At 38.3% G+C, this 27537-nt stretch overlaps 1 protein-coding gene across 1 annotated transcript in view; it reads left to right on the plus strand.

The window, feature by feature from the left end:
- Positions 1-27537, plus strand: part of LOC139945148 (uncharacterized) — a 49001-nt gene that overhangs the window by 13679 nt on the left and 7785 nt on the right. Inside the window, exons 3-20 of the mRNA XM_071942427.1 lie at positions 472-781; positions 5505-5700; positions 6542-6665; positions 7073-7166; positions 8256-8347; positions 13344-13443; positions 14379-14477; positions 15928-16031; positions 16389-16457; positions 16825-16960; positions 18622-18730; positions 19542-19681; positions 20409-20565; positions 20725-20813; positions 22157-22261; positions 23099-23259; positions 23983-24082; positions 25819-25965. Coding sequence (XP_071798528.1) covers positions 671-781; positions 5505-5700; positions 6542-6665; positions 7073-7166; positions 8256-8347; positions 13344-13443; positions 14379-14477; positions 15928-16031; positions 16389-16457; positions 16825-16960; positions 18622-18730; positions 19542-19681; positions 20409-20565; positions 20725-20813; positions 22157-22261; positions 23099-23259; positions 23983-24082; positions 25819-25965 — 2133 coding nt within the window. The 5' untranslated portion in view covers positions 472-670. The remainder of the gene's footprint in view (positions 1-471; positions 782-5504; positions 5701-6541; positions 6666-7072; positions 7167-8255; positions 8348-13343; positions 13444-14378; positions 14478-15927; positions 16032-16388; positions 16458-16824; positions 16961-18621; positions 18731-19541; positions 19682-20408; positions 20566-20724; positions 20814-22156; positions 22262-23098; positions 23260-23982; positions 24083-25818; positions 25966-27537) is intronic.

Below are 27537 nucleotides of genomic sequence, written 5' to 3' on the forward strand. Positions count from 1 at the left end.
AAGGTGTTTATCAGACTCAAAGGCAACAATTTAACAGCGTTTTTGAACACGACAGTGAATGTTTCACACAGCGAGGTTATGTTATTTAATTGAAAACACACAAGAGTGCTGGAGTGTACATGTAAACCAGTCATCAGGTCCCAACACTAAAATAACTGGAAATGTGAGACTCCCTGCTAAAACTGTAACTCAGAATTTAAAGGTGTTTACCAGACCCAAAGTCAACATTTAATGTACCACCATTTGTTTTTGTTTTTAAATATCAAACAGTTTCAGGAAACAAACCTTTTAGCCAACCATTGCCCAGTGTGGCCTGCCCGATTGGAAATGTGATACTCTCCCCAATGGCGAATGTGATTTCCCTGCCAAAACTTTAACTCAGAGTTTATAACTCGGAGTTTAAAGGTGATTTACCAGACTTAAAGTCAACATTTAACACCATTTGTTTTTGTTTTTTCAAATATTAAACAGTTTCAGGAAACAAACTTTTTAGCCAACCAATGCTCAGCCAGGCCCGCACGATCAAAAGTGCGATACTCCGCCCGAAGAGTGAGACTCCCTGTTAAAACTATAACGCGATCAGGACGACGCCCTCAAGATTTCTGTCATCATTGTGTGCGGAGTTTGTGTATGGATGTGATGTCTGGTAACCAGACTCTAGTGATTATAGATGTCTAAGTATCGCTACTCACCGGGGATGACTCCCGATGATCAGCTAAAGGAGAAGGCGAGGGCGCTACAGGCATTGAAGGAAACTAATCCGGAGTTCAAGAAGAAACAGGTTGGTGGATTGTTCATATTCGTACCAATCATAAAATAATAGTGAACATTCAAATGTGATTGCCTTTTACTCCTGGAGATTGCCTTGCCTTGCAATTGCCTAGTGTGACATGGCCCTTAGTCACCAGCATCCTTTCAATTGATTTTTGATCGATTTTTTATAATTCTGAAGGGAGGAGCAAAATGTATAGCCAACCAATGCCCAGCGAGGCCCCGCCCGATTAAAAGTGTGTGCTTTTTAAAAGGAGATGGGCTCTCATGTAGACCCTTTCACCGCATTCACACTTGATCCTGCTAGGGAAAGGAGGATCTGGTCTCGAAAGGGCGATCAAAGGGAGATCACCGGCTAGTGTGAACTCAATCAAGATCAGGATCAGAATAAAAATTTTGTTGTACGTTGTTGTAATACATGTAGCAATCACATCAGAGTGTTCCATTGGCAAGTACGGAACTGAGAAATGGGAATTTGTGATCATTTTGTATTTTTTCCCAGGTTATTTATAAAAATATCACTACTGAATATGATACATGAAGTCAAAACATTTAAAGCTTACTTTACAGTGTATTGTACTGTAATTTTAAGTAGTCCGGAATACATAATGTTGAAGGCCTCATCAGTTGAGTCCAAAACCCAACGTTTGAAATCTGTGTAAACAGTGGTGGGTTTCCACACTAATTTCTTGTGACTCCGATGACGGATTGAGTCAAAAGCTTTTACAGGTTTGATATTCCATGTAGGCCTTCTACGTTAGGTCGCACACATTATGGATAGGGTCTACTGGTCGATCCTTGACATTTACCAATGTTGGCCATTTGCTTTACAAAAAGGCACTTAAGGTGTATTTTTGGTAGTTAATCCACAGGTTAATGGCCAATTAAAGTCAAATTCAATTCAAATAAAAAAACTTTGTTCATCGCTAAAATAGGCTCCACAATAAAAATAGTAGCTACAGCTAGTACACAATACATATTTCATACTTAATTACCATAAAATCTGACTCTGTAAAAAGCACAAAGAGCTATGTATTGATATTATTTTAAACCATTGTTAGAACATGTAGTTTTAAAATTGGAGCGATATTTTACCCAAATATTTGAATCTGGGAAAGGTGAGGCATCTGAAAGCACACAATTCTACGCAACAAGGGTTGTTTTTTCTTTCATTATTTTCTTGCAATTATGATGACCAATTAAGCCCAAACTTTCAAAGGGCCTGTTCATTATTTTATGCATATTGGGATGCACCTGGTGAGGATTCAGGGTCCCATTTCATGGCTCTGCTTACCGCCAAATTCTGTTCTTACTGTACAGGAGCCGAATTACCTGCGTTAAAAACCCGGGACACTATTGGTATTTGACAAAGACCAGTCTTCTCACTCGGTGTATCTCGACATATTAATAAAATAACAAACCTGTGCAGATTTGAGCTCAATTGGTCGTCGGAGTTGCGAGATAATAACGAAAGAAAAAAACACCCTTGTCACACGAAGTTGTGTGCTTTCAGATGCTTGATTTCGAGACCTCAAATTCTAAATCTGAGGTCTTGAAATCAAATTCGTGGAAAAATTACTTCTTTCTCGAAAAGTATGTCACTTCAGAGGGAGCCGTTTCTCACAATCTTTTATACCATCAACCTCTCCCCATTACTCGTCACCAAGTAAGGTTTTATGCAAATAACTATTTCATGTAATTACCAATACTGTCCACTGCCTTTAACTGTGTAAGCTAAATGCCTAGTAATGTAGAGTATGGGCCTACAGGACTCAAATTTGGGGGAAAAGTCACAAGACAATACTGTCAGATCAGAATTGTGACTTGTTTTACTCATTTCTCAAAAACTACAGCACCTCAGTTAAGTAATATTGTAAGGGAAGCTTTCTACCATCATTCAAACCGTGTCAGCCTAATTAAAATCTGTGGACATTGTGTTTTGTGTCCTAAAAAAGCAACCCAGACCCTTTATGGACACAAGTGTCATGACTGGGACTTGAACCCACACTCTGCTGACCAGAAACACCAAAGTTTGAATTCAGTGCTCTTCACCGCTCAGCCACAACACTTCCCCTGGACCACAGGCCCAGACCAGTGTAAAACTCGAGCCCTGGCCTTGATTTAAAGTCAATACTAGTGCCTTTTGTTAGGCAGTGGCGGCTCATTGAATCGCATTGTTGCATTAAGCAGGCAATCAAGACACTGTCATTAAAAATTAATAATCCTTTATCAACGCAGTTCAAAATGTTAACGCTTCATCAGACATCACTCACCTGTATTGTTTGGTGGTGAATAGTGTTGACAAAAGCCAGACACCAGAGTGTTATATTGCTTAAATGTCTCAGAATTCCACACAAGATTTATGAACTCTTTTTAAGTTTACTTACAATATGATTTTGATCGACTCGTTCTTATTTCGCGGTGTAATGTGTATGAGTGTCTCTTTTTTATTTTATTTTTTATTTTTTTATTTTACTTTTGCTGCATTTGTAAGGACTTTTTGGTCGGCTGTAATTGTTATTGTTTGTAATTTGCTGTAATCTTTATGGAATTTGTGTGTAATTTTCCCCATCGAACATCGTAGGATGGAGATGGCGCATAAGAAATGTTATAAATTGTTAAATTATTGAGATATGCAGGGCTTGTAGTTTTTAAACGTTTTTTACTGGACCAGAATCTCTTTTTGTAAGACCAGAATGAAAAAGGAAGAAAAAAAAATTATAAAAAGCTCAACATAGAAACTGTTTTTAGTGGAAAAAAAGCTGTCTGGAAGAGACAATTTATCTGCTTTGTTGTATAAAGGTAAGTTATACTGTCACACTCAACAGAATTAAAAGATACATGTACTATGTAGTCCGGAGTCTGAGAAACCACATGACCAACGGACTGGTCTTATCATGAGTTTACAAGCCCAATGCTAAAATCTCATAATAAATCACAGGAAAATTAAAATGATTTAGGGTTGAACAAAGACAAATTTACTTGAGCGGGATTTGAATCAATGACCTCCGGATTAAGATGCCATGGCAGGGCTTTACCAACTGAGCTATCTAGCCCTATGTTGGCGGTCTCCTTATTATGTCATTATCTTTGTTCAGCGTTGCCAATCAGAAGCCATTGTAACCGTTAAAACTGCCTATAGCCAGGGATTACTTCCAAGTTTACAGGAAGCGACAGCCTGGGGATCACCTTTATGGGGTACAACATTTTATTTCCGATATCTTATTCTTTGTAATTTGTATTCTCTGTATTCTTGGCTTAGCTGCAACAAAGCAGAAATTGTGTGCTTACCCTGAGTGGAGAATGGCGATTGTCATGACAGAATTCTGCAGTAGTATAGATCTGCAAATTTGAGTAAAGATACTAATCGATTTATAAACCAGTGTTACCAGTGTGAAATTATACACTGCACCTCTGAACACCAATCAAATATTGTACCAACCAGGGCCCAATTTCATGGCTCTGCCTACCACCGAATTCTGCGCATACGATTGCGATTCCCGCTTACATGCAACACTGAATTTCTGCGCTAGCCCTGTAAGCGTAGAATGCCTAGTAACGTGGAGTACGCACGCGCAGAAAATCAAATTCGTCGCTAACCCGTGAAATGCGCTTGCCGTAAGCACAGAATTCCCTGCTTCCGTAAGCGCCGATTCTGTGCTTACGGTAAGCAGAGCCATGAAATTGGGCCCAGTTGAAGACTGACAGTCACTAATTAACAGTCACTGAACAATCACACTAACTGCAATTACAGTACATTGTCTAAAAGATTAGACATAATTGATTACACATACTGCACTTGTACATGCCCAGGGTTCTCCTAATAGATTGTTTTTCTCGACAAGAAGGCAACTTTTGGTTGTCTTTCCCCAGCGCATTATAGGCCTAGACAATAGATAAATTACCGTCCTAATCATCTTCAGGTTTCCAACTAACATCCAACTAAACCTGTTAAAACAGTCATCAAATCAGGTGGTCGCATTGTTCATGCTTTTGCAGGGAATAAAATTATTATTCGACCTTCAAACCACCATTTTTATTGCAGCAATTTAAAGTACGATGTAATAACTTATTACATCGTACTATAAATTGCTGCAATCAAAATGGTGGTTTGAAGGCCAAAAATACTTTTGAAAGACATTAACTTGGGTGAGATCCCTGGCTTTTTTTTTCTTCTTATCGTGTCCACACAATAGATATTGTGTTTCAGCCAGAAATGAACACAGTTCGTAGCAATATCGTTGTACTGGCTATCGGCAGTTTTGTTTGCATGGCTTCTGATGGCAAACATACATGTAGGGAGACCATCAAGGTGGTTTTTATGCTCTCTGTTCCCCAGTCTCATTTAGCCAGCTACGGGTACAGGGGTTTTTCGCACATCACCCGGGCTCTGGAATTCAATTCCTAAAAAACCTCAGGGAAATACACAACATCTCCCTCTTCCAGCAGCAACTGAAGACACACCTGTTCACACATGCTTTCCCCACCATTTGAAAATTTCCTCCTTTCCATCTTGACCAGTGCCTTTAAATTTTTTTAAATCAGATTCAGTGCATCTTTAGAATGCTGTTTTGCATAATGACACAAGTGTCACGACGGAATCTCGAACCCACACTTACTGATCAAACACGCGAGCTTAAGTCCGTAGCTCTTAACGACTAGGCCATGACACGCCACAAAAAATTTCAAGCCTTCCATTTACTGTAACTCTGCTTTTTGAAATGGTTTTACAGCATCACCTGAGCATTGGCACCCGCACTGGTACCCCACAAAGGAGTCCCCCTTCACCCATCCTGCCTGGCTATAGACTCACCTGGTCACAGGAGAGGAACAGACTGGACAAGGAGAAACAGAAACTACAAGAGGAACAAGAAAGGATCAAGCAGGCCAGCAAAAGATGGAGTTTACCCTCACCTTACGAAGTGTTAGGTAACTAATTATAGTAATCCGTAGTTCATATTAATAATAATGTAACACATTAACTGTGTCACTTAGTAAATAGCAGGATAGTAAGCATACAAATGAAACTCCAAGACACTGTTCTCTAATTGCTAAATACAGTAAGGTTTTATTTATAACTGTATATTTCTGAAGCGATACAATGTGATCCAGAGAAAAGTCACGATGAGTGTATAAGACAAGAGTGACCAGGCAAAACCCTTTACTACACCCAAAAATGTTTTGGAAGTGTACAATTATCAAAATTGCATTTAAATATGAGACAGACACATTATATTTAAACAAGTTTAATAGCATTCCCATAAACAATGTTCCCTCAAGTAGCTGTTTAATGGTGATGGACACTATTGGTAATAGATGCGTTTTGAACTTGGAAGTGTAAGTCACATGGTCAATTGTGGTTTGAAGGAATACGTTGCCTTGGATCGGACGAGTTGGTCTTTGTAAAGTGTTTGAAACCGTTTGTTACGAAATGCATGGTTAGAAAGATATTTTAAAATATTGTGCGGTTTTCCTTTTACCTCGTCAACTAACACGGTCGACCATTTATGGGAGTCAAATTTTTGACTCCCAAAAATGGCTGACCGAGTTTGTTCGTAAAGTAAAAGGAAAACCACGCAATTTCGAGGCAAGTTTGTGTGGATCATTGTATTCTACTTTTAAAACATCTTTCTAACCATGTGCATTTTATAACAAACGGTTACGAACGCTTTTTAAAGACCAACTCGACCGATCCAAGGCAACGTGTTCGTTTAATGTTTAAAATTAACAAATTTTAAGATACAAATATCTGATGTTTCGTTGTTTTCAGATCCCATTAGCAGGAGACCATACAGCGATGATGGAAAGACAAGATGGGAGGCGGACATTGCGGACTTTGTCCTCAAAACCCAAGAGAAGATTCCAGACATGATCCTCAACCTCAAAGAAATGAAGTAAGTTGCGACTTTTACAGATTTTCTTCCTTCGCTATAAAAACTATCAAACGTTATTGGGAATATTAAAATTTAGTGATGACATTGAAAGTACAACAAACTTAACAAATTAACGAAGAAAACCTGAGACTACGACTTAACCTCTGTTTTCAGTTACTTGTGAACAATTTAAGAGTTTTGCCCAACTGATGTTCATGGGTTTTTCTCTGGGCCCTCTGGTCCTCCTTCAAACTCTGGCTGCATTCCGTGGGCATGGGTTGATGTCTTGAAACGGCAGCTGCCTGAGGCCTTGATTGCCTGCCGTCAAACATGTTGTTGCCGCGTCCATTCAGCTGTGAGTGAGGATGATTAGCCTCCCAAATTATTACTTTTTTGTTATCATTAAACCTATTCTTATTACTGTAAAGGAAACAGGTGCAGACGCAGAAGACATATATAGGAGATGTTTTATTATCCGCTCCTAAAACCTACAAACCATGGCAGATGGCTGACTATTACATGGTAAGTTCAGAAAAACAATCCAGGTTTGGTATTTACACTGAACCGCATGTACATGGCCTGTGACTTTAGCATTAGTCAAATTAGCTGATAACTGGACAAGCCCAGTGGTCTGGTGTTTTTTAATTGAATAATAACCTCTGGAAACTCGTGAACAGAAAACAAAATTCTGTATATGTATAGCTCATGTGTTGATTTTGAGTCTTAGTTCACCTCGAAATTCTGTTGACTAATGAAGTATACATAATACCAATAATACCTAAAGTCATAGGGTTGAAGCAGAACATATTGCTAAAAAAAGTTTCTGCTAAGCAAAAATGAGCAGGATACCAGTCACAGTTTGTACAAGTGACATGTTATTTTGGCTGGTAACCTTGTTCTATATACCGCAAACTTTTGTTGTGCTTAGCTTAGTTTTTGTGCTCAAGCAGCCCTGAGTGTATACATTTTACATGATATGTTTCAGCTGGTTACCCTGTCTCTGCTTTAATAGCGAGATGTTTGTGCTTGAGCAGCTCTGTAAAGTTGGGAATAGATCGTATCGCTTATAAACTTATCTGCTGAGTGAAAGTTAGACATTGGGCCAGTCATAATATTTAATAATATTTTAAATTTATATTGCGCCCCTTACATACAAAATGATCAGAAGCAAGAACACTTGTTAAAAAGCACAGAGTGGAAGAAAAAGACAAAGAAAAAAGACTGGTCACCGGGCCAGTGCCCAAACAAAAGTATGGGGATATGTCTGTCCCGCCAACAGAGAACTAATTAATTACTTATTACATAGGCCTATCTCTGCTGGCATCGGTAATGTTTTGACCTTTTCAGGAGACAGACGCCTCTAACCCTATCTAAGCTTAAATTCTAAATTAACTGGCAAGGTGACCATAGAAGAAGACATTAAAAAGCTAAAAGCGGTATTTAAAAAATAGGTTTTTATATTACATTTAAAAAAGATGAGTTTCTGTTCGCTACGTATGTGAAGCGGTAGCGCATTCCAAAGCTTAGGGGCAAAGTGTCCTGTGTAATATTTCAGTTGATAGCCAAGTTGATATTTTAGTTGATAACCAAGTCTCTGTTTTGGTGTTAAAGGTGAGGGATTTATTAATGGATCTTCTTGATGAGGTTGTGGAGAAGAGTGAGAGTAAACTGAAGCCCAAGACCTTTGAAGACGGGGTTCAACAGTATCCTTATAATAGATGTTAAATTTGCATCGGGGATAAAGAATATTAATTTTGGTTTTTACCCATACACCGATGTGTGTTATAGCACTGTATACTCAGTAATTTCCCGTATCCTTGTCAAAACAAAAACCCTAACTTTAGAAGGTTTGCACAAAAGAGTGAAAACACAAATGTTCATTCATTCATTCACTAAGTGTAACTCAAAATAATTGTAAGCATAAAGAGCTTACTTGGTACAGCATTTCGTGTTAAGAGTTTATTGCTCAGCGAGCATTTTATTCATTTCTTTTTGTCATGCAAAATGTGTAATTAATTGTTCACTCTTTTCTGGTGACCCAGATAGCCGACCAATCTCAAACTTCTACAGGTTTGTCAGTTTATACGTGAATATGGTGGATTACTGCCAGAAACAATTGTGTAATGTTCCTTTAAAGGCAGTGGACACTACTGGTAATTACTCAAAATAATTATTAGCATAAAAGCTTTCTTGGTGACGAGTAATGGGGAGAGATTGATGGTCTAAAACATTGTGAGAAACGGCTCCCTCTGAAGTGCCATAGTTTTTGAGAAAGAAGTAATTTTCCACGAATTTGATTTCGAGACCTCAGATTTAGAACTTGAGGTCTCGAAATCAACCATCTAAACGCACACAACTTCGTGTGACGGGTGTTTTTTTCTTTCATTATTATCTCGCAAGTCCGATGACCGATTGAGCTCAAATTTTCACAGGTTTGTTATTTTATGCATATGTTGAGATACACTAACTGTGAAGGCTAGTCTTTGACAATAACCAATAGTGTCCACTGCCTTTAAACAGCTCTGTAAAATTGGGCACTGGTAGTGTTGATTGAAAACTACTGGGTGGGAAATGAATATACTCTGCCACCACAAGCAGGCAATAACATGTCAGACTCTTGATACCCATTGTGTTCTACTCTGGAGTTACCAATAATGATGAGGCAAGTCAAAAACTCATTATGTTTTCATTGATGGTTGACGAGGCGGCTTTAATCATTGTATCATTTGCTTAATGTGAAAAGCAATTTGGAACAAGTGATTAAAGGCAGTGGACACTATTGGTAATTACTCAAAATAATTGTTAGCATAAAACCTTTATTGGTGACCAGTAAGTGGGAGAGGTTGATAGTATAAAACATTGTGAGAAACGGCTCCTTCTGAAGTGCTATAGTTTTTGAGAAAGAAGTAATTTTCCACGAATTTGATTTCGAGACCTCAGATTTAGAACTTGAGGTCTCGAAATTAACCATGTAAACGCACACAACTTCGTGTGACAAGGGTGTTTTTTTCTTTCATTATTATCTCGCAAGTTCGATGACCGATTGAGCTCAAATTTTCACAGGTTTGTTATTTTATGCTTATGTTGAGATACACCAACTGTGAAGGCTAGTCTTTGACAATTACCAATAGTGTCCACTGCCTTTAATGTGACAAGCAATTTGGAACAAGTGATTAAGAAACATCAATCAATGTTGACGAATGATGGAGTCATACATTTTTAATTTGTTTAATGGGCTGGTGTGGAATTTGTAGAAAAAAGGTCAAAATTATATAAACTTACACATAACCCAGGTCAAAATTCCAGTTGAACCTAGTTAACTGGGGTCAACTGGTTCAACTGGATAGTGATCAAACTCGTCCATTTTCCACATTAACCAACTGGTTTGGACTAGGTTTAACTGTGTTCAACTAGGTTGAAATTATAAACCAGTTGGTCTCTGTCACTTTTTCCATATTAAACCAACTGGTTTTAACTGTGTTTAACTAGTTTATCAACTGGTTTCAACTAGTTCCAGTTAAACCCAGTTTAACTAGGTTCAACTGGAATTTCGACCTGGGTTGTCATTTGATTTAGTGGAATAATACGACAAGCAATTTGGAACAAGTTGTTAACAATACATTGTTAATGACTAGTTGAGTCATTGTTATTACTATTTTTAAAATTAAATTAAATTTGGTTAACCCTTTGGTGCACAAGGCAGTCGTTAGCGACCACCATAACACGTCGAATTGGACTTTTATAAACAGGCATAACTTAAAAACAACACCTCTCATATAACGTCTTCATTCGGTTGTTTAGAGTTATTGTTGTATTTACATATTTTAAGATTGAATCATTTCAATGGTTCCTAAAACCAACAGACCCTTTAAAGCCATTGGACCCTTTCGGTACAGAAAAAAAAAAAAGTTCACAGATTTACAAATAACTTACAGGGTTTACAGAAGGTAGTGGTGAAATACTTCTCTTGAAATATTATTCCATGAAATGCTTTACTTTTTGAGAAAACAGTAAAACAATATCAATTCTCGTTAAGGAGAATTACGGATTTATTTTAAACACATGTCATGACACGGCGAAACGCGCGGATACAAGGGTGGGTTTTCCCATTATTTTCTCCCGACTCCGATGACCGATTAAGCCCAAATTTTCACAGGTTTGTTATTTGATATAGAAGTTGTGATACACGAAGTGTGGGCCTTGGACAATACTGTTTACCGAAAGGGTCCAATGGCTTTAACACACATCGGTGCATGGGTTAATCCAATAAAAAACACTTTTATAGGCGATGCAAATAAAAAGTTTTTCCCAAACCTAGCTCCTTTAAAGGGAAGGTACACGTTTGGTAATTGTCAAAGAGGAGTCTTCTCACTTGGTGTATCCGGTCATAAGCATAAAATAACTAGCCTGTGAAAATTTGGGCTCAATCGGTCATCGAAGTTGCGAGAAAATGATGAAAGAAAAAACACCCTTGTTGAACGAATTTGTGTGGTTTCAGATAGGAATAAAAGACTTCTAGCTAGAAGTCTTTTATTATTTTAGTGAGAAACTACCTCTTTCATAAAAACTACGTTACTTCAGAGGGAGCCGTTTCCCACAATGTGTTATACTATCAACAGCTCTCCAATGCTTGCTACCAAGTCAGTTTTATAGTTAATATTTGTTTTAACTAACTACCAAACGTGTACTTTCCTTTAAACAAGACTTGTTGTTTTTCAAACTCAACCAGTTTTACTGAACAACAGCTAAGTCTAGAAGGACTTTTTAAATAATAGAACTTAGGTGAGGAACTAAATCAAGACTATTCCATTAAATAGGGTGGGGTGGACGGAGGGTGAGGGTTGACAGTGTAGATTTGCATGTGTATAACAATTCCCTGCTTCATCAATAACTGATGCCCTAAATCTGCAATCACTTCGCATTGGTGGTTATTGTAATCCTGGACTACTGTTTCAGGCAGGGTCATAAAAATTTGTGCTTGAAAGCGATCGAGGGACTGTTTAATTCCATAGCCATAGCATACATGTAACAAAAGGTGCTTTACGCTCTTTCAATTTCTCCAGCAATTAAAAGAGTAATATGCCCATGACCTGGGTGATTAATGCTAAAAATAGTGTGTGTTGCATAAAAAAGAAAAAAAGGAAAATAGAATTAGCTGTGGCATACTGTTTACCAACCAAAAGGACCTATATGGTATAAGCGCAAAAAGTCTTTGATAGCAGTCTTTGTTGAAGGCAAAAGGAGCTTCATAAATACCCCAGACAGTTGCGCTATTCCTATTGGTTGAGAGTGCGTCACGTGGGGGTGTTTAAACGGCTGATAAAAGACACAGCTAGAGCTGTTTAAGACCAGCTTGCTGCATGTGTTGGGCGGGCAAGCTCATGTACGCCAACTTAACTAACGCAGAACGCAATTCATAAATATTAGTTACAATGCGTAGAACGCAATTCATAAATATTAGTTACAATGCGTAATGTGTGTGTACACGCGCGTATTTACACCACCCCCTGCACACACAAAAAATTTCGCAAAAGATTTTGAAAATTTGCAAAGTTTGCCAAATCGCACAGGAAACTAGTGGCAGATCGTATAAAATTGTGAAGCTGTTTCACCTTTTAACAAAAGGGCGTTTATGAATAGGAATAAAAGAGTAGTGACTCGTTCTAAAACGTCCGTTTAAAACCTTGCAGGGTCGTGGCCGTGCGATAAAGGCCCTTGCCTTCTTGGATCAAAACAATCTAACTGTTTAACAAATACCGAAGGTATATGTTGCCTCTTACTGAATTTTTTAGATTAAAAATAAAGTACAGGACTTGTCAAAAGACCTTATGCACAATGGCATCCTTTGACCTTGTTGCCCTCATCTAGAGGTAAAAAGAAAGGCACTCATTGACCGTGTTGTGCGCCATGCTGACATAGATTATTGACTCCATTGGTTCATCATTGTGCCTTCTACCTGTAAGATGGCAGCATGATGACGTCAATGTGGTTCGTTAGTGTAAGTATTGAGTGCATTGTTGCAGAATGCATGTGTGATCATATTGTGAAATCTAGTGAACTATTTTGTGTCTGGACTAGCCAGATTTCTACAAGCAATTTGGTCTGCGACGATGCACGAATGAGGTGCATTCATTTGTTGTAAAACAACACATACACTGTAGATCCTTGCTTTTTGAAATTATGTTTTTACAACTACACACAGAAAGACATTGAAACTTGTCCGCCCTCATAATCTGAAAATTCTATAATTTTTTTCTCTCCATTTAAAGGACGATTCCATTTAGACACCAATCTATGAAAGTTTTCTTCCAAAATCCATCAATGTTTCGACATATTATGATATTTTCAACACGATTTCAACATAGCAGGAATGGCATGCATCCCTTACTACCCTCTCTTTCTTCTTTCAGGCTACGTGTAGATTCGGACAGAAGCCCAATTACTTGAATGTGTAATTTACAGCCCATACTGTTGCTCATAAGCATGTTCTTTTTTGTATTTTTTGTCGTAAAATTTGTTCCCTGACTGCTGATAGGTATTAATCAATATAATAATCATTGATGCAGAAGAACTGAAGATTCTCTAGGGCCACTTTCTGCCTCATTACTTTTTTTCTTTTTTAAGGTCAGTCTTTGATCTATGGTTAGAACCATGGCTGCACGTTAGTTGTTTTTCCTTAAAGCAGGTTTTTGTGTACAGACAAACCGTGCTTGTGGCTCAACGCGAGCTGGATACAGCACGGGAGAAGCAGAGTCAAGAGAGGGCGCTACAACTGATTGCTGAGGAACTTGTTCTGGAGGTATTGTTGTTGGCTCACTGGAATAGAACGATGCTTAAAAGATGCTACAGTATGTCCAATTTGTGGCCGATTCCACCCTTTTTCAGACATTTGAATGCACGCAATTCAATGCAACAAGGATGTTTTTTTTCTTTCATTATTTTTTTGCAACTTCGATGACCAATTTAGCCTAAATTTCCACAGTTTTTTTAATTTTATGCATACGTAGTAAAGATACGGGACCCAATTAATGGCTTAGCTTACCGTAAGCAAAAACACAGCTCTTGTGGAAGCTGGTAAATCTGTGTTCAGGTTCATTTTGTATGTGCGCACATGTGGCACCTTTCCTCCCCCCCCCCCAAAAAAAATAAATAAATAAATAAAACGCAAACAAAACTGGCACAAAGTTGTTTTGAAAGTTCCCTGCACAACAAGCACATTGTATTCATTTTTGTTTTACCTACATGTATATACACCGATGTGTATTGCACTATATACCAGTACTTTCCTCGAGTTTTGTATTAAAAAAAAAAATAAAAATCACAGGCATAATAGTCGGGTGGGATTTGAACCCACGACCTTTGCAGTTCTAGAGGCAGTTTAAATCCTTAGTTTTAGCAGCAGGTACTGCAATAGAAAATGCTTGTTAAAGGGCCTTTGCTTGTTCACATAGCTGGGCTCAATTTCATAGATCGATCTGCTAACAACACAAATTTACTAAGCATTAAAGACTTTTGCTAATGTATCAAGTCATGTGCACTGTTTGTGACTGGTTCACTGATTTGATTTGTTTTGCTAAGCAGATTTTTAAGAGGAATATTTTCTGCTTGAGCAGTTCTAATCGCATGTTAATTCAACCCCATGTGACTAGTCTGCCACCAATCAGTGTGCGCAAATTCTCCAGGGTATAATTACTAATATTGCTTGATTATTTTTTTGCTGATATTTGATTTCAGATTACCTTCGAGCTTGTCCGATGGACGGTTGAGGAGTACCTAGGACAACAACAATTTGCAAATAAACTGAGACAACATCTAGTCATGCAGTCTGCTGAAGTAAGTCTCCAGCGTAAACAGTTTCACACAAAGTGCGATTTTAAAAGCCATGTTAAAATTAAGCCAAGGACCCCTACTAATTTGCTGTCTTGTGAATAGGGCTTATAGCAAGAATGCAACTTTTCCAGCATTGTGATCTCTGGGCTCATTTTCTTTGAAATGCATTCTGAAGCAGACAATGGTGCTTCACAATTTTTCTTAACCCTTTAAAGACCATTCCAGAAGAACATGATCTACTGATACTTTAAACTATTTTGGCAACACTGAAACACTCCATTGACACACATCCAGCCAGCAACCAACTCACACGCTTCACCGGACAAGAACAGCTTCGATCCTTCCCGCCCAAAAGTGCATCCCTCCAGTCATACATAACCACCTCCAGTAGTCCAGCATTCTCCTAAAGACGAGCAGAGTATACTGTTCAAAATGTCGAGACCAAACCGGCTCTTTTCAGAGCCACCACTCCTTCAAAACCATGGTTGTACCCGCAAGTTTACTATTAATATTTATATTTATAGTTGCTCTTATTTTGACAAAGGATCCCCTTCGAATTAATATTGTCTGGATAATTTGTTACCTCAAAACATTTGAAAATGAGAAACGATTCTGAGGGTTGGAGTCCATTCATGAATGCTGCAGCTAGAGATGCGGTTAATATGTAACCCACTGTCACTTGATTATCAAAGATGGTTTCAACAATCTTGTGAAAATACGGTTTCTCAAAAGTAAACACTGTATTCAACTGAAACTTTCACGTGTGACTTGTATTGTATCTTTCTTTATAACTTTGTCTAAAGACCAATCCAGGCATGCAAGTGCTGGGCGCCGCGCGCCGCTGTTGTGGTGTACTTGTGCCTAATTTTGTGCACAAAGACACAATAAGTTTCCATTTTCACTTTTTATGTAAATTTAATATCTTCCTCGACAATCTATGCGATTTCGCTGACATGGCTGCATGATATGACGATTTACTACATTCTTGATAATTTTTTTTAAATTAAGCACAGAGTAAACTACTGAAATTCTGACAAAATACTCTGCTGATGTCGACTTTTATACAGTTTCCGCGTATTTTTCCCCTACATGTAACTCACCTACATGTACAACAAGCATCGTTTTCAAGATGATTCGGTTTCTATTTAGTTGCAAAAATTTGTGGTCGGTGATCTACATTAGTATATCATGATGTCCTGGAAAGGAAATTGTGTAAGTCGTTGAGGAAAACATTTAGTTTCAATAAAGAGTGAAAAGGAACATGATTTCCTCATGTCTTTGTGCAAAAAACTAAGCACATGTACACTGCAGCAGTGGCGCGCGGTGCTCAACACTTGCGCGCCCGGTGCGCACCTGGATTGGTCTATAAAATTAGAGTTCTTTGACAAACAACAATCTTTGACTCTACCTTGAAAGTCCAGCATATACTGAGCCAGGTTTTTTAACATTGCAGGTAGTGGCAACAGGGAATCCGTCTGGACGACCCAGAGATGACCCAGCCTATGACCTCATCACTTCAACCTACGCTCAAATGTGCAAGGACAGGAATCAAAACAGGTCAGTAAAAACAAGGTTACTACATGTACTGTACTAAGGTAAATATTCCACGTAACTAGAACCATTTTCATGCGTCTGTCGTAACCACCTTTGTTTTCTTCAAGGTTTTAATTTAAAGAATATTATTACTATTTTTATTGTTATACTACAAATGATTTGCAACTTACATGTACTCCACCATGATCTTTTCTCAGGGTCCAAACAGCAAGTTTAAAAAGTTCCTTTAGATATTTTGACCAACCCTCATAACTATTGAATCTAACGACATGCCATTTTCTATTTTTGTTCCACAGCCGAAACCCCTGGTGTTCGTTACGTTACAAACACATGTCTATTTTTTTTTTTTTTTTTTTTTAGGCAGGAGATTTGGGCGCACAGTCAGCAGCTTCATCTTCATTCAGATGATACCCAGGAGGATGAAGTCATGTAAGTAACAAAAACTGCTTCAAGTATAATTTTAAGTTTCCAAATTTAACCCAGCATGTTGTCAGCATGTGTAAGATCACATATATTGCGACCACAGAGTATGCTGCCAATTTAACGAAATGCTAGGATTAATCCTATCTCGAGTTAGGAAGAGTAACTCGTCCTAACTTTGGGTTCAGAGAAGAAATCATAGTAAAGCATTTTACTCAAGGACACAAGTGTCACGACTGGGACTCGAACTCACACTTCGATGACTTAAGCACTAGAACTTGAATTTGATGCCCTAAACAACTCGACCATGCACCCTACCATTCTATTGCCGCCTCTGATTTTACAGATTTTGAAATTGCTTTAATTTTTTGTCAAGCAATGAGTCGGCATTCCCTGGAGGTTGTACACCCCTTCATCTCCTTAATCTTCCAATCAAGGTGGGACGGCCACCAGCGGTACCACGAGGTCCTGATATGAAGGCATTCAGGGAACTGGAAAGTAACTACTGGCAGGTGAGCTTTACAAGTTCTTCTGTTTATCCACACCAAGAGTAGTCATTTAAAGGCTCTATCCACTTTTTGTAGGACAAAAAACACAATGTTTACAGATTTACACTAAACTTACACAGGTTGAAGATAATGTTAGTAGAAAGCTTCCCTGAAAATATTACTTCCTGAGGTGCTGTAGTTTTTGAGAAATGAGTAAAACAATGTCATGAAAATAATTTTCGTGTCAGTGATCATGAAATTGTTTTACTAATTTCTCAAAAACTACAGCACCTCAGTAACTAACATTTTAAGGGGCGCTTTCTACTATCATTATCTTCACACGGTGTAAGTTTAGTATAAATCTGTGGACATTGTGTTTTGTGTTACAAAAAGTACCCAAATTCTTTAAGCTTTTTTTAAGAAGATACTTTTGGTAATGTCTTGGAAAGTAATGGCAATAAAAGCTTGTTTGGTAAGAAGTGAAGCGGCTTTGGATAGTGTATTGCATTTTGAGAAACTTTTCACTTTGATGTACTGCGGTTATGGAAAAGTCACTTATTGTATCTCTAAAACCTTGAACCTGAGAAGCCTTATTGAGAGTTATCATTCTCAGATTGTGTATCCCAATTATGGATTATTCTTTCTGAGTGGACATAACCGCCCATGAATCTCAAAACCTAACACCTTTTGAAATGAAATTTTCACAGTTTAGTTTTCTGGTTTTATGGTATATATCTACAACTATATACATGTAGGATTGAAATAAACAATGGTTTCCAATTATAAATACTATCCCTTTAAAGTTAGGTTCAACAAAATGCAGATTTATTGGTAAAGTTTTCAAAAACAAATACAATAAAAGTCAGCTGTGAAAGTTTCAGCTGAATCAGTCTCTACTTGTTAGTTTGTTTTGTTTTGTTTGTTTTTTATTTCCAAATATCACAATAAGTTATCATAAAACATACAAGAAAAAAGAACAAAAGGGTGATAAGAGGAGGGCACCAGGAAAAAGCCTAGGCTTGTACAAAGCCTGCAGTCGATTTCAGGAAACGCTAGGATTAATCCTAACTCGAGTGAGGGCGAGTAACCCGTCCTAACTTAGGATGGGTTCAATGCGTCCTTTGATTTTGATACGGAACTGAACCGTCCTAAGTCCTAAGATTAATCCTAAGTTCGGAAGAGTTTGGTGAAATCGACGCCTAGACCCTTTATAATATAAATTGATTGGTTTTACTTTATAACAATAACAATGTTTGATTGATAAAATAAAAGTACAGTGATAGGTATAATGCATACAGCAAAAATAGCACAAAACAATGTTTGTTTGTAATTAAACTGTTTCTAACAATTTGTTTGCTATGCAGCGTTAAATACATATGGAGAGTTGATAACAAAAAGGAAAATTAATAGAACATAATTAGTTAATTAATGAGAAAACTGTTACTGTATTTTCATCGAGAACGTAAAATCCATCCATGTGTAGCAAGTAGTAGCGACAGTGGGCACGTATTGCATTTCAGGCTGTATTGAGGGCAGCATTCAAATAGACACCACAAAAACTTCCAAATGAACTTGCAACAGACATTCCTGCTTTGAACAGCTCTGTGAAAATGGAGCAAAACTTGTTTGTTTGTTTTGTTTTCTGTAATCATCAAACTGTTTCCTGTTGTTTCCCCCTTTATCAGCAATTAAGCACGGAGTCAGATTCTATCTCATTAACCAAGAAGGTTCAAGGGGTGGTCACTGCTGCAATGTCCCCCAACCAGAAATATATGGCACTGGGATGTCTGCGAGGTGAGTAAGCTCCTCTTTAAAGGCAGTGGATACTATTGGTACATGTAATTACTAAAAATAATTATTAGCATAAAACCTTACTTGGTAACGAGTAATGGGGAGCTGTTGATAGTATAAAACATCGTGAGAAACGGCTCCCTCTGAAGTAATGTAGTTTTCGAGAAAGAAGTAATTTCCCACGAATTTGACTTCGAGACCTCAAGTTTAGAATTTGAGGTCTCGAAAGAAAGCTTCTCAAAGTACACAACTTCAAGCGACAAGATTGTTTTTTCTTTCATTATTATTTTGCAACTTCGACGACCAATTGAGCTCAAATTTTCACAGGCTTGTTATTTTGTGCATAAATTATGTTGAGATACACCAAGTGAGAAGACTGGTCTTTGACAATTACCAATTACAAAGTAAGTTTTTATGCTTATAATTATTTTGAGTAATTACCAATAGTGTCCAGTGCCTTTAATTGCTTTACTTAGGTTGATGGTATAAAACATTGTGAGAAACGGCTCCCTCTGAAGTGACATAGTTTTTGAGAAAGAAGTAATTTTCCACGAATTTGATTTCGAGACCTCAGGTTTAGATCTTGAGGTCTCGAAATCAACCATCTTAACGCACACACAGTACACAACTTCGTGTGACAAGGGTGTTTTTTCTTTCACTATTATCTCGCAATTTCGACAACCATTTAAGCTCAAATTTTCACAGGTTTGTTATTTAATGCATATGTTGAGATACACCAAGTAAGTAGACTGGTCTTTGACAATTACCAATAGTGTCCACTGCCTTTAAACCTTGGTGTTGTATTTGATTTCAGGTGACGTGTTTGTGTATAGCTACAGCCAAAAGAATCCAATCCCAGTTCGTACTCTGCAGAATGAGAACACACAGAATGATGCTGTCATTGACATTTCTTGGAGTGTGGACAGTAGTAGGCTCATCACTATTAATGAAACGGTAAGGTTCAGGGTTCAAGGTTCAGGGTTTAAGGTTCAAGGTAACATGACCTTGTCCCCTTAACTCTTATCCTTTTCTTGCCTTGCACATTAAATTCATATGACCCACATTTGAACCCTTTATAGACAGTATTGTTCATTAATTTATTCAACATTTGTCAGTAAAAATGAAAAAAACCAAAAAAAAACATGAAACCGAAAACTTGTTTTGGTTTGAGAAAAGGAAACATTGGAAAATTTCATATCCCGACAGGGCCTTTACATGTAGTTTGACCTTTTTGTGTGATTGGAAGTAGGTCAAATCTTGCGACAATTCGCGACGCCTATGGGCATTTTGGAACAAATTGCTTGTGGCCACTCTTGAAAGCATTAAACACACTCTTTCCCTGAATTCAGCATACCCCTCCTCTTTTATGTGCATTACCCAACACATGGGACCAACGGCTTTACGTCCTATCTGAAGGACGCATCAATATTACAAGGTATTACAACTGGGACTCGAGCCCACACTCTGCTGAACAGAAACACCAGAGTTTGAGTCCGATGCTATTATACTCTCTGCCAGGACATGCCATAATCACTTGTCACTGGGATTTTCTAAACTTGTTAATGACTCAAACATTCCTGGACATTTAAGAAGTGTCCGAATTTATTTTGCCTGTATACAAGTCTTCCGCAGTGACTAAAACTACATCGTTAATACCATTTTCTCTTGGTTTGACTTGTAGGGTATTCTCCAACTGTGGTCCATGTCTTCCGGCGGTGTCTCCGAGAAGGACATCAAAGACTTGGAGATCAGACCTGAAGCCGGACTGATTAAGTCTTCTCAACTCACTCACCTCTTAACGCTAGATGCAGATAAGTCAGACTTCAACTTCAAAGAAGGTGAATCTATATGTATAAGACATGTTTTACTAGTATAAAGCATTTTGAGAAACACTTCACCTCAAAATAATGTGGTTCTATAAAAATATATATGTATCAGTTTCTATGACCCAAAAATGTTACTCTTCCTGCATCAACATATTTGCTCTTTTATCCCAGGTCCCCTGCATGAGACTGGTGCCCAGGCAGCTGCAGTCAGCCCAGCAATGGCCGTCTTCCATCCATCTCACACCCTTCTTGCCACTCAGGTAGGAAATAATCCATATTTATTTTTATGATAATAAATAGTTGTTACATGTACTTTTGACACTTTTTTTAGACAGTAAGGGCCTTGTCACTTTAGGCAACTTTTACAAGTAACTTACTGCGCTGCATCCAACAGGACCGCTGTAGGAGCACATGAGCAATTTTTTCAAACAATGTCTTTGGTGTCTCAAGAACAATATGTGAGCATTTAAATGTGAATGCATGTTTGAGAAGACAAGGATCAAAAAGAAGAAATTTCAGTTTTAAACGTGGGAGAAAACCCACTACAGGGAAAACCCACATGCAAGACAAAGATTAAAATGAAGAAATTTCAGTTTTATACGTGGGAGAAAACCCACTACAGGGAGAACCCACATGCAGGGCTTTGGTCCAGGAATCAGAGGTGAAAGGCAGGGACAGAAACCACTAAGCCACTCTGACTGCCCTTGTTTTCCTTCTCACCAAAGTAGAGTCCAGTACCTCTTTAAATACACTGGACATGGTTGGTAATTGTCAAAGACCATTCTTCGTACATGTACATGCTGTATCTTAGCATTATGCATAAAATAACAAACATGTAAAAATTTGGGCTCAATCGGTCGTCAAAGTTGCGAGATAATAATGAAAGAAAAAACACCCATGTCACACAAAATTACTTCTTTCTCGACAAATACGTCACTTCAGAGCGAGCCGTTTCTCACAATGTTTTATACAATCAACCTCTCCCCTTTACTCATTACCAAGTAAGGTTTTATGCCGATAATTATTTTGAGTACTTACCAATCGTGTCCACTGCCTTTAAGTTCAAACTCAGTGCTTCAGTTTAGCCAAAGTATTTTTTCCTTGAAAATGTACACTTCCAGTGGTCTGCAGATTTTATTCTTTGTACTTCATTTTCATTTGTCGGATACAGGATCCCATTGTAGTTGGGCTTCAGAATGTGTTTTTCTTTGTACTTACTTTTCATCTGATGGATACGGAATGTTTTATTTTGTTAAATACTGAATTTTTGTTTGGGTGCCAATAGAATGTGTTTTTCTGCTTTACTTGCTTTTCATTTGATGAATACAGATTAATTTGATGTTGTTTTGATGTACTTCTTATTCATTTGATTAATACATTTTAGTTGGCCTACAATGGCAAACCTTGTGGTTTCCATTTGTTGGATACAGGATCCCATTGTAGTAGACCTACAGAATGTGTTTTTCTTTTTACTTACTTTTCATTTGATGGATTGCAGAGTGTATTATGTTTGTGAATTTGTATTAGTTTTGATCAACACATAATCTCATTGAAATTGGCATACAGAATGTGTTACTCTTTGTTCTTCATTCGATAAATACAGAACTTCATTGTAGTTGGTCTGCAGAATGGAGACATCCTAAAGTGTGATACCAGTGTGTCGGCCAATGCAAGGGAACTAAATCTTGGTACTGGAAACCACATAGAGGTACATGCCCTTCCCCATAACACCATCCCATCCAGTGATAGTTGAGAATCAACACATTTTTCTCTCTCATTATTTCCTCCCTATTTTTCCTTCACACATTACGTTTATTCCTTCCTGCCCTCTCAAACAAATTCTTAAAAATTTAAACCTGAAACTTTCCTGAAGACGATCAGAGCAACCCGATCGAAATGTTGAGTTGTCAACCATCGGTAATAGACCTTGTGCATTGACGTCATCCAGTCGCCATCTTAGAGGAAAAATGGTGACGAAACAATCGAGACGCACAGATTTGTACGCTCGGCGCACAGTATTGGCCAATGAACAACCTCCTTTTGACCTCTAGGTGAGGGCGCCCTACTGAAATGACGTCATATGCATAAGGTCTATTGTCAGAACTAACACTACCCTAAAGAGATGTACACATGGTGCTGCCGCAAACCTCACCTGAAACCTAAAGCAAAATGAAAAAGTTAAACAACCAATTTTCTAAAAATGTTGAAATTGTTGCCTTGGGTGTGGTACAATTAGTTTGTTAAGTGTTGTGTAGTATATCATGATAATCATAATCTAGTAGGGGCCCAGTTTCATAGAGTGGCTTAAGCACAAAATTAAGCTAAGCACAACAAAATTATGCTTACCAGATCAAGATACCAGCTAAAATACCATGTGACATGTATCATTTCTGACTGGTATCCTGCCTGTTTCTACTAAGCATGAATTTGTTAAGCAGAAGTGTCTGCTGTAAAAGCAGCTCTGGGAATTTGGGCCCAGGTCTGCGGACCTCAACAGGCATGCTAGAAACAGATTGTATAGAACTGGATTCTGCTCATCTTACAGACGGAGGTTGAGCGTCAAAGGAATTTCATTGGCCAGGAGGTTCAAACTGAGTTGTTCCGCAGTCACAAGTCTCCACTTATGTTTCTGGGATTCCTTGGTAACCATGGCAATATGGTGTCCATGGATACAAGTGGTCTGATATGCGTGTGGGAGAGCAACAGGTAAACCTTGTTTGGATTCGTAAAGCTTTTATGTTAAGGAGAACATTTTGCTTATAGCAGTTTTAAAATGTGGGTACCAATCAAACAAAGTTAATTATAATGGCACTTTGGCTGGTAACCGTTTTTTGCAAGCGAGAGTTTTTCTAAATGTTTATGTAACATGAATCAAAGGTAGATTACATCATTTTCAAACAGGTAAATAATTTCCTTCTAAGCTAAATAACATTAAACCTAACTGAAAGTACTTATAGTATTCCCAAGTATCCAGTGCAATTGTTTCGCCAGGGGTCGTTTGTCGTTTTGTAGAAAAATGCAATTTTTGTATCATTTTGAAGCGACGGTTGGCATCATTTTAGCATGTGTGAGTTTTAAAATAACAAGGTATATGTAAATGGTCGCCATTCGCTCTGGTTTTTTTTCTCAGCAGTCAAAGATGCAAAAATAATACTACTAATAATATAATAACTAGTTCTTGTATGGCACATTTCACAATAACAGTATCAATGCGCTTTACAATTGTGCCCGTCATTGGGCCAATAACATCGTTTAAATCTTTCTCAGCTTCCTGGGGAAGACTTTTCCTACACATTGTCAACCTGTACTGGTCGGTAGAATGACATTTCATACTAAATCATACCCCACAAGCCACTATTTTTTGAAAAAAATATTACCTTTACCAATGATGTAATATTACTGTGAGTAACAATTGTGTTTTGTCTGTAGGGAATCATGGAGTCACTTTGGATGGTTTGAGCCGAGCACCAAGTACTACCTGGAGCTGGCAGAGAGAGTTTACTCACCAAGATCAGACGATGAACAAAAGGTAAACAAGATGAACAATTGTTAAAAACCCTGGGGTATTCTTGAAACATGCAATTGGAGCAACCGGAATCCTGTGGAATAGGGACACAGTGTGAAAGTGCGTGGAGGTATCATTCATTCATTCATTCATTCATTCATAATTGGTTTATTATGTTAAAAACAAATTCCCATGGCGACCGGAGGTCGAATTACAGGAAAATATACAGAGATTAAAAAATAAGAAAAAAACACACTATTTCACATTATTTAAGAAATAATTGATTAAGGAGAGACAAATATTTACAATGTATAAAATAAATTGTTCTGAAAGTTGCGGGGAAAAAAAAAAAAAAAAAAAAACCTGGATAAAAAATATTGCTGGCACAGTCAAAGGGCGCATAAAAAGCTGCATTCTAGTGCAAATCAGTTATTAAAAAGGCGTGTGAGGTGAGGGAGAGGGCTCTTTCTATAGCGCTCTGTTCGGCATTTAAACATTTATCAGTGGGGCAAAGAAAGCCCCAGGGCCTCCCCAGGGCTGTGCTCCCAGAGGATAAGAGGTACAGTTTGAAAATGGCTTTATATAAAAAGTAAATAATAATAAACAAAATAAATAAATAAAACCAGCTCTTATATAGCTCTTATACAAAAGGATCAAGTTCAAAACACTACTCTACATCTACAAAGCTCTGAACGATCTGTCGCCTGTCTACCTGAAAGACTGCATTGCCACCTATGTACCATCTAGGGAAGGCCTGCGATCGAGCCGGGACGTTACTCGTCTTTCCATTCCAAAGAGTAGCAGGCGGATAGGCGATGGATCATTCAGTGATTTCGGGCCAACTCTCTGGAACACATTACCACGCAAATCCCAAAAAATGATCATTGCGCTTTATACACAAACAAAAGCAAATAATTACAATACACTAGAATAAATAAGTTTTGAGGTTGCGTTTGAAAGCAGAAACTGTTGGAGAGGACCTTAGGGTACGTGGTAATGTGTTCCAGAGAGTTGGCCCGAAAACACTGAATGATCCATCGCCTATCCGCCTGCTACTCTTTGGAATGGAAAGACGAGTAACGTCCCGGCTCGATCGCAGGCCTTCCCTAGATGGTACATGGGTTGCAATGCAGTCTTTCAGGTAGACGGGCGACAGATCGTTCAGAGCTTTGTAGATGTAGAGTAGTGTTTTGAACTTGATCCTTTTGTCAATTGGCAGCCAATGTAAAATTGTTGCTGGAGCTGTGTTAAGAGTTCAATGTGCAGTAAAGCACTGCTAATTATTTATGGTTTATCAGGAGAAACAATTTATAGAAGGAAAATATTGTAATTTTCTTGCAGTATACAAGGTAAATCAACAAAGGCCCAATGCATAATCAGCTGTTGCTTTTTTAAGGTATTCATCTACATTTTTTCCTGAATATATCCACATTAAAAAGGAAAATATTACACTGAAAAAGCTGGTTCTAGTATGAACTTCTCAATCAGTAAACTTTTAGACTAAAATTGAGCAGTGATGATTTCCCGGAAAAGTCTGGCTTAGCAGAATTGGTTTTGGTGCATTAAACCATTTTGTGGGATCAGGCAACTGATCTAGTCTGCATTTGAATAAGAAGGCTTTGGATTCAATTTGCCAGGCGTGTGGGGGTGCCTGTGGACTGCCATGTGGACTGCTCTGGTTGGATGTGCTAGAAGATGCACAAAGTTCCCGTCAAATGAAAAAGTGACCCCTATTTGCACTTGTGTTGTGATTTGTTTAGGTACATTACAGTGACAAGGCTTTAGCAGAGAAGAAAGTCAGTAGACAGGAGAGGCAAGCGGCTCGAGAGAAGGCTACACAGAGGCTGGAAAACATCAATATGGAAGTGCTGTGGCATAGAGAAGTAGATACAAAAAGTGGCAATGAGGTAAGGGAAGTCTGGGTTTTAATCTTATCCGTTTGAGTCTTCTGTAGATAATAATTATTATAATGTTCTGGTATACAGCAAAAAATTCTCATGGCGCAGTAAACAAAATATTAAAGGCAGTGGACACTATTGGTAACTACTCAAAATATTTATTAGTATAAAACCTTTCTTGGTAACGAGTAATGGGTAGAGGTTGGTACATGTAGTATAAAACATTGTGAGAAACGGCTCCCTCTGAAGTAATGTAGTCTTCGAGAAAGAAGTAATTTTCCTCGTATTTGATTTTGAGACCTCAAGTTTAGAATTTGAGGTCTCAAAATCAAGCATCTGAAAGCACACAACTTCGTGGGACAAGGGTGATTTTTTCTTTCATAGTTATCTCGCAACTCCGACGACCAATTGAGTTCAAATTTTCACAGGTTTGTTATTGTATGCATATGTTGAGATACACCAAGTGAGAAGACTGGTCTTCGACAATTACCTATAGTGTCCAGTGTGTTTAACAGAAAGAAATTATGTATATTATACATAGCAACTACCTCAAGAGAAAACAGAACAATACTTGTTGGGCTATAAGCTTGAGTTTTGAGGAGTTTCCCTAAAACTACTCACAGAAGACATGTTGCAAATATTTTGAGCAAGTTTATTCCAAAGAAGAGGACCTGCATGTGAGAATGATCAATCCCCCCAGGCATTGTAAGTGAGAGAGACAACCTCTCTCTTTCTTACTGTAAGTCAAATAGGGCGTCCACCATCCCGTGGTGGTCCGAGAAACAAACTCCCTCCAAACCTCCCTGTCCTGAGCTGTTGTCTTTATCTCATGCATGCTACCTCTTTAAGTGCACGAATTTTGTCAGTCCATCTGGCTTTCAGTTTTCCTCTTCCAGGGGGACCAGCATCACGTCCTTCCAGGCACTGCTCTTTAAGATTCCCCCCGTCTCTCCTTGCAATATGCCCAAAATACTCCAGCTTCTTCTTTAGTATAAAAAAACTATAATGTTGCCTAACCTTTTTTAGTTATATGGGCGTTCTCCAACACACTGATGTTAGTTGTGTGGTCTTGCAATTTGATATTAAGCATTCGCCTCCAGCACTTAAGCTCAAAATATATTACCTTCGTTTTCTCATCCTGTGTTAATGTCCATGTGTCAGATCCATACAATGTGATGCTGAAGACATTGGTGTGTTCATGAGTCGATGAGTTGGTGTGTTCATGAATCTTAGTTTATTTGGCTATGTTATGTAAGAAAGAACCAGCAAGGACAAACCTCTGAGGATCTGAGATAAAGTGCTGTATAAGTGTCGTGGCCGAGCGGTTAAGAGAACCGAACTCAAACTCTGGTGTTTCTGATCAGCTGAGAGTGGGTTCGAATCCCCAGCCGTGACACTTGTGTCCTTAAGCAAGACACTTAACCATTGCTTCGTCCTTCGGATGGGACGTAAAGCCTTTGGTCCCATGTGTTGTGTAGCGCATGTAAAAGAACCCAGTGCACTTATCGAAATGAGAAGGGGTTCGCCCCGGTGTTCCTGGCTGTGGCTGCTGTATGCGCCATAGCACCTTGTAAACCCTTA

The sequence above is a fragment of the Asterias amurensis genome, chromosome 12 (genome assembly GCF_032118995.1).
Source record: "Asterias amurensis chromosome 12, ASM3211899v1".
NCBI lineage: Eukaryota > Metazoa > Echinodermata > Asteroidea > Forcipulatida > Asteriidae > Asterias > Asterias amurensis.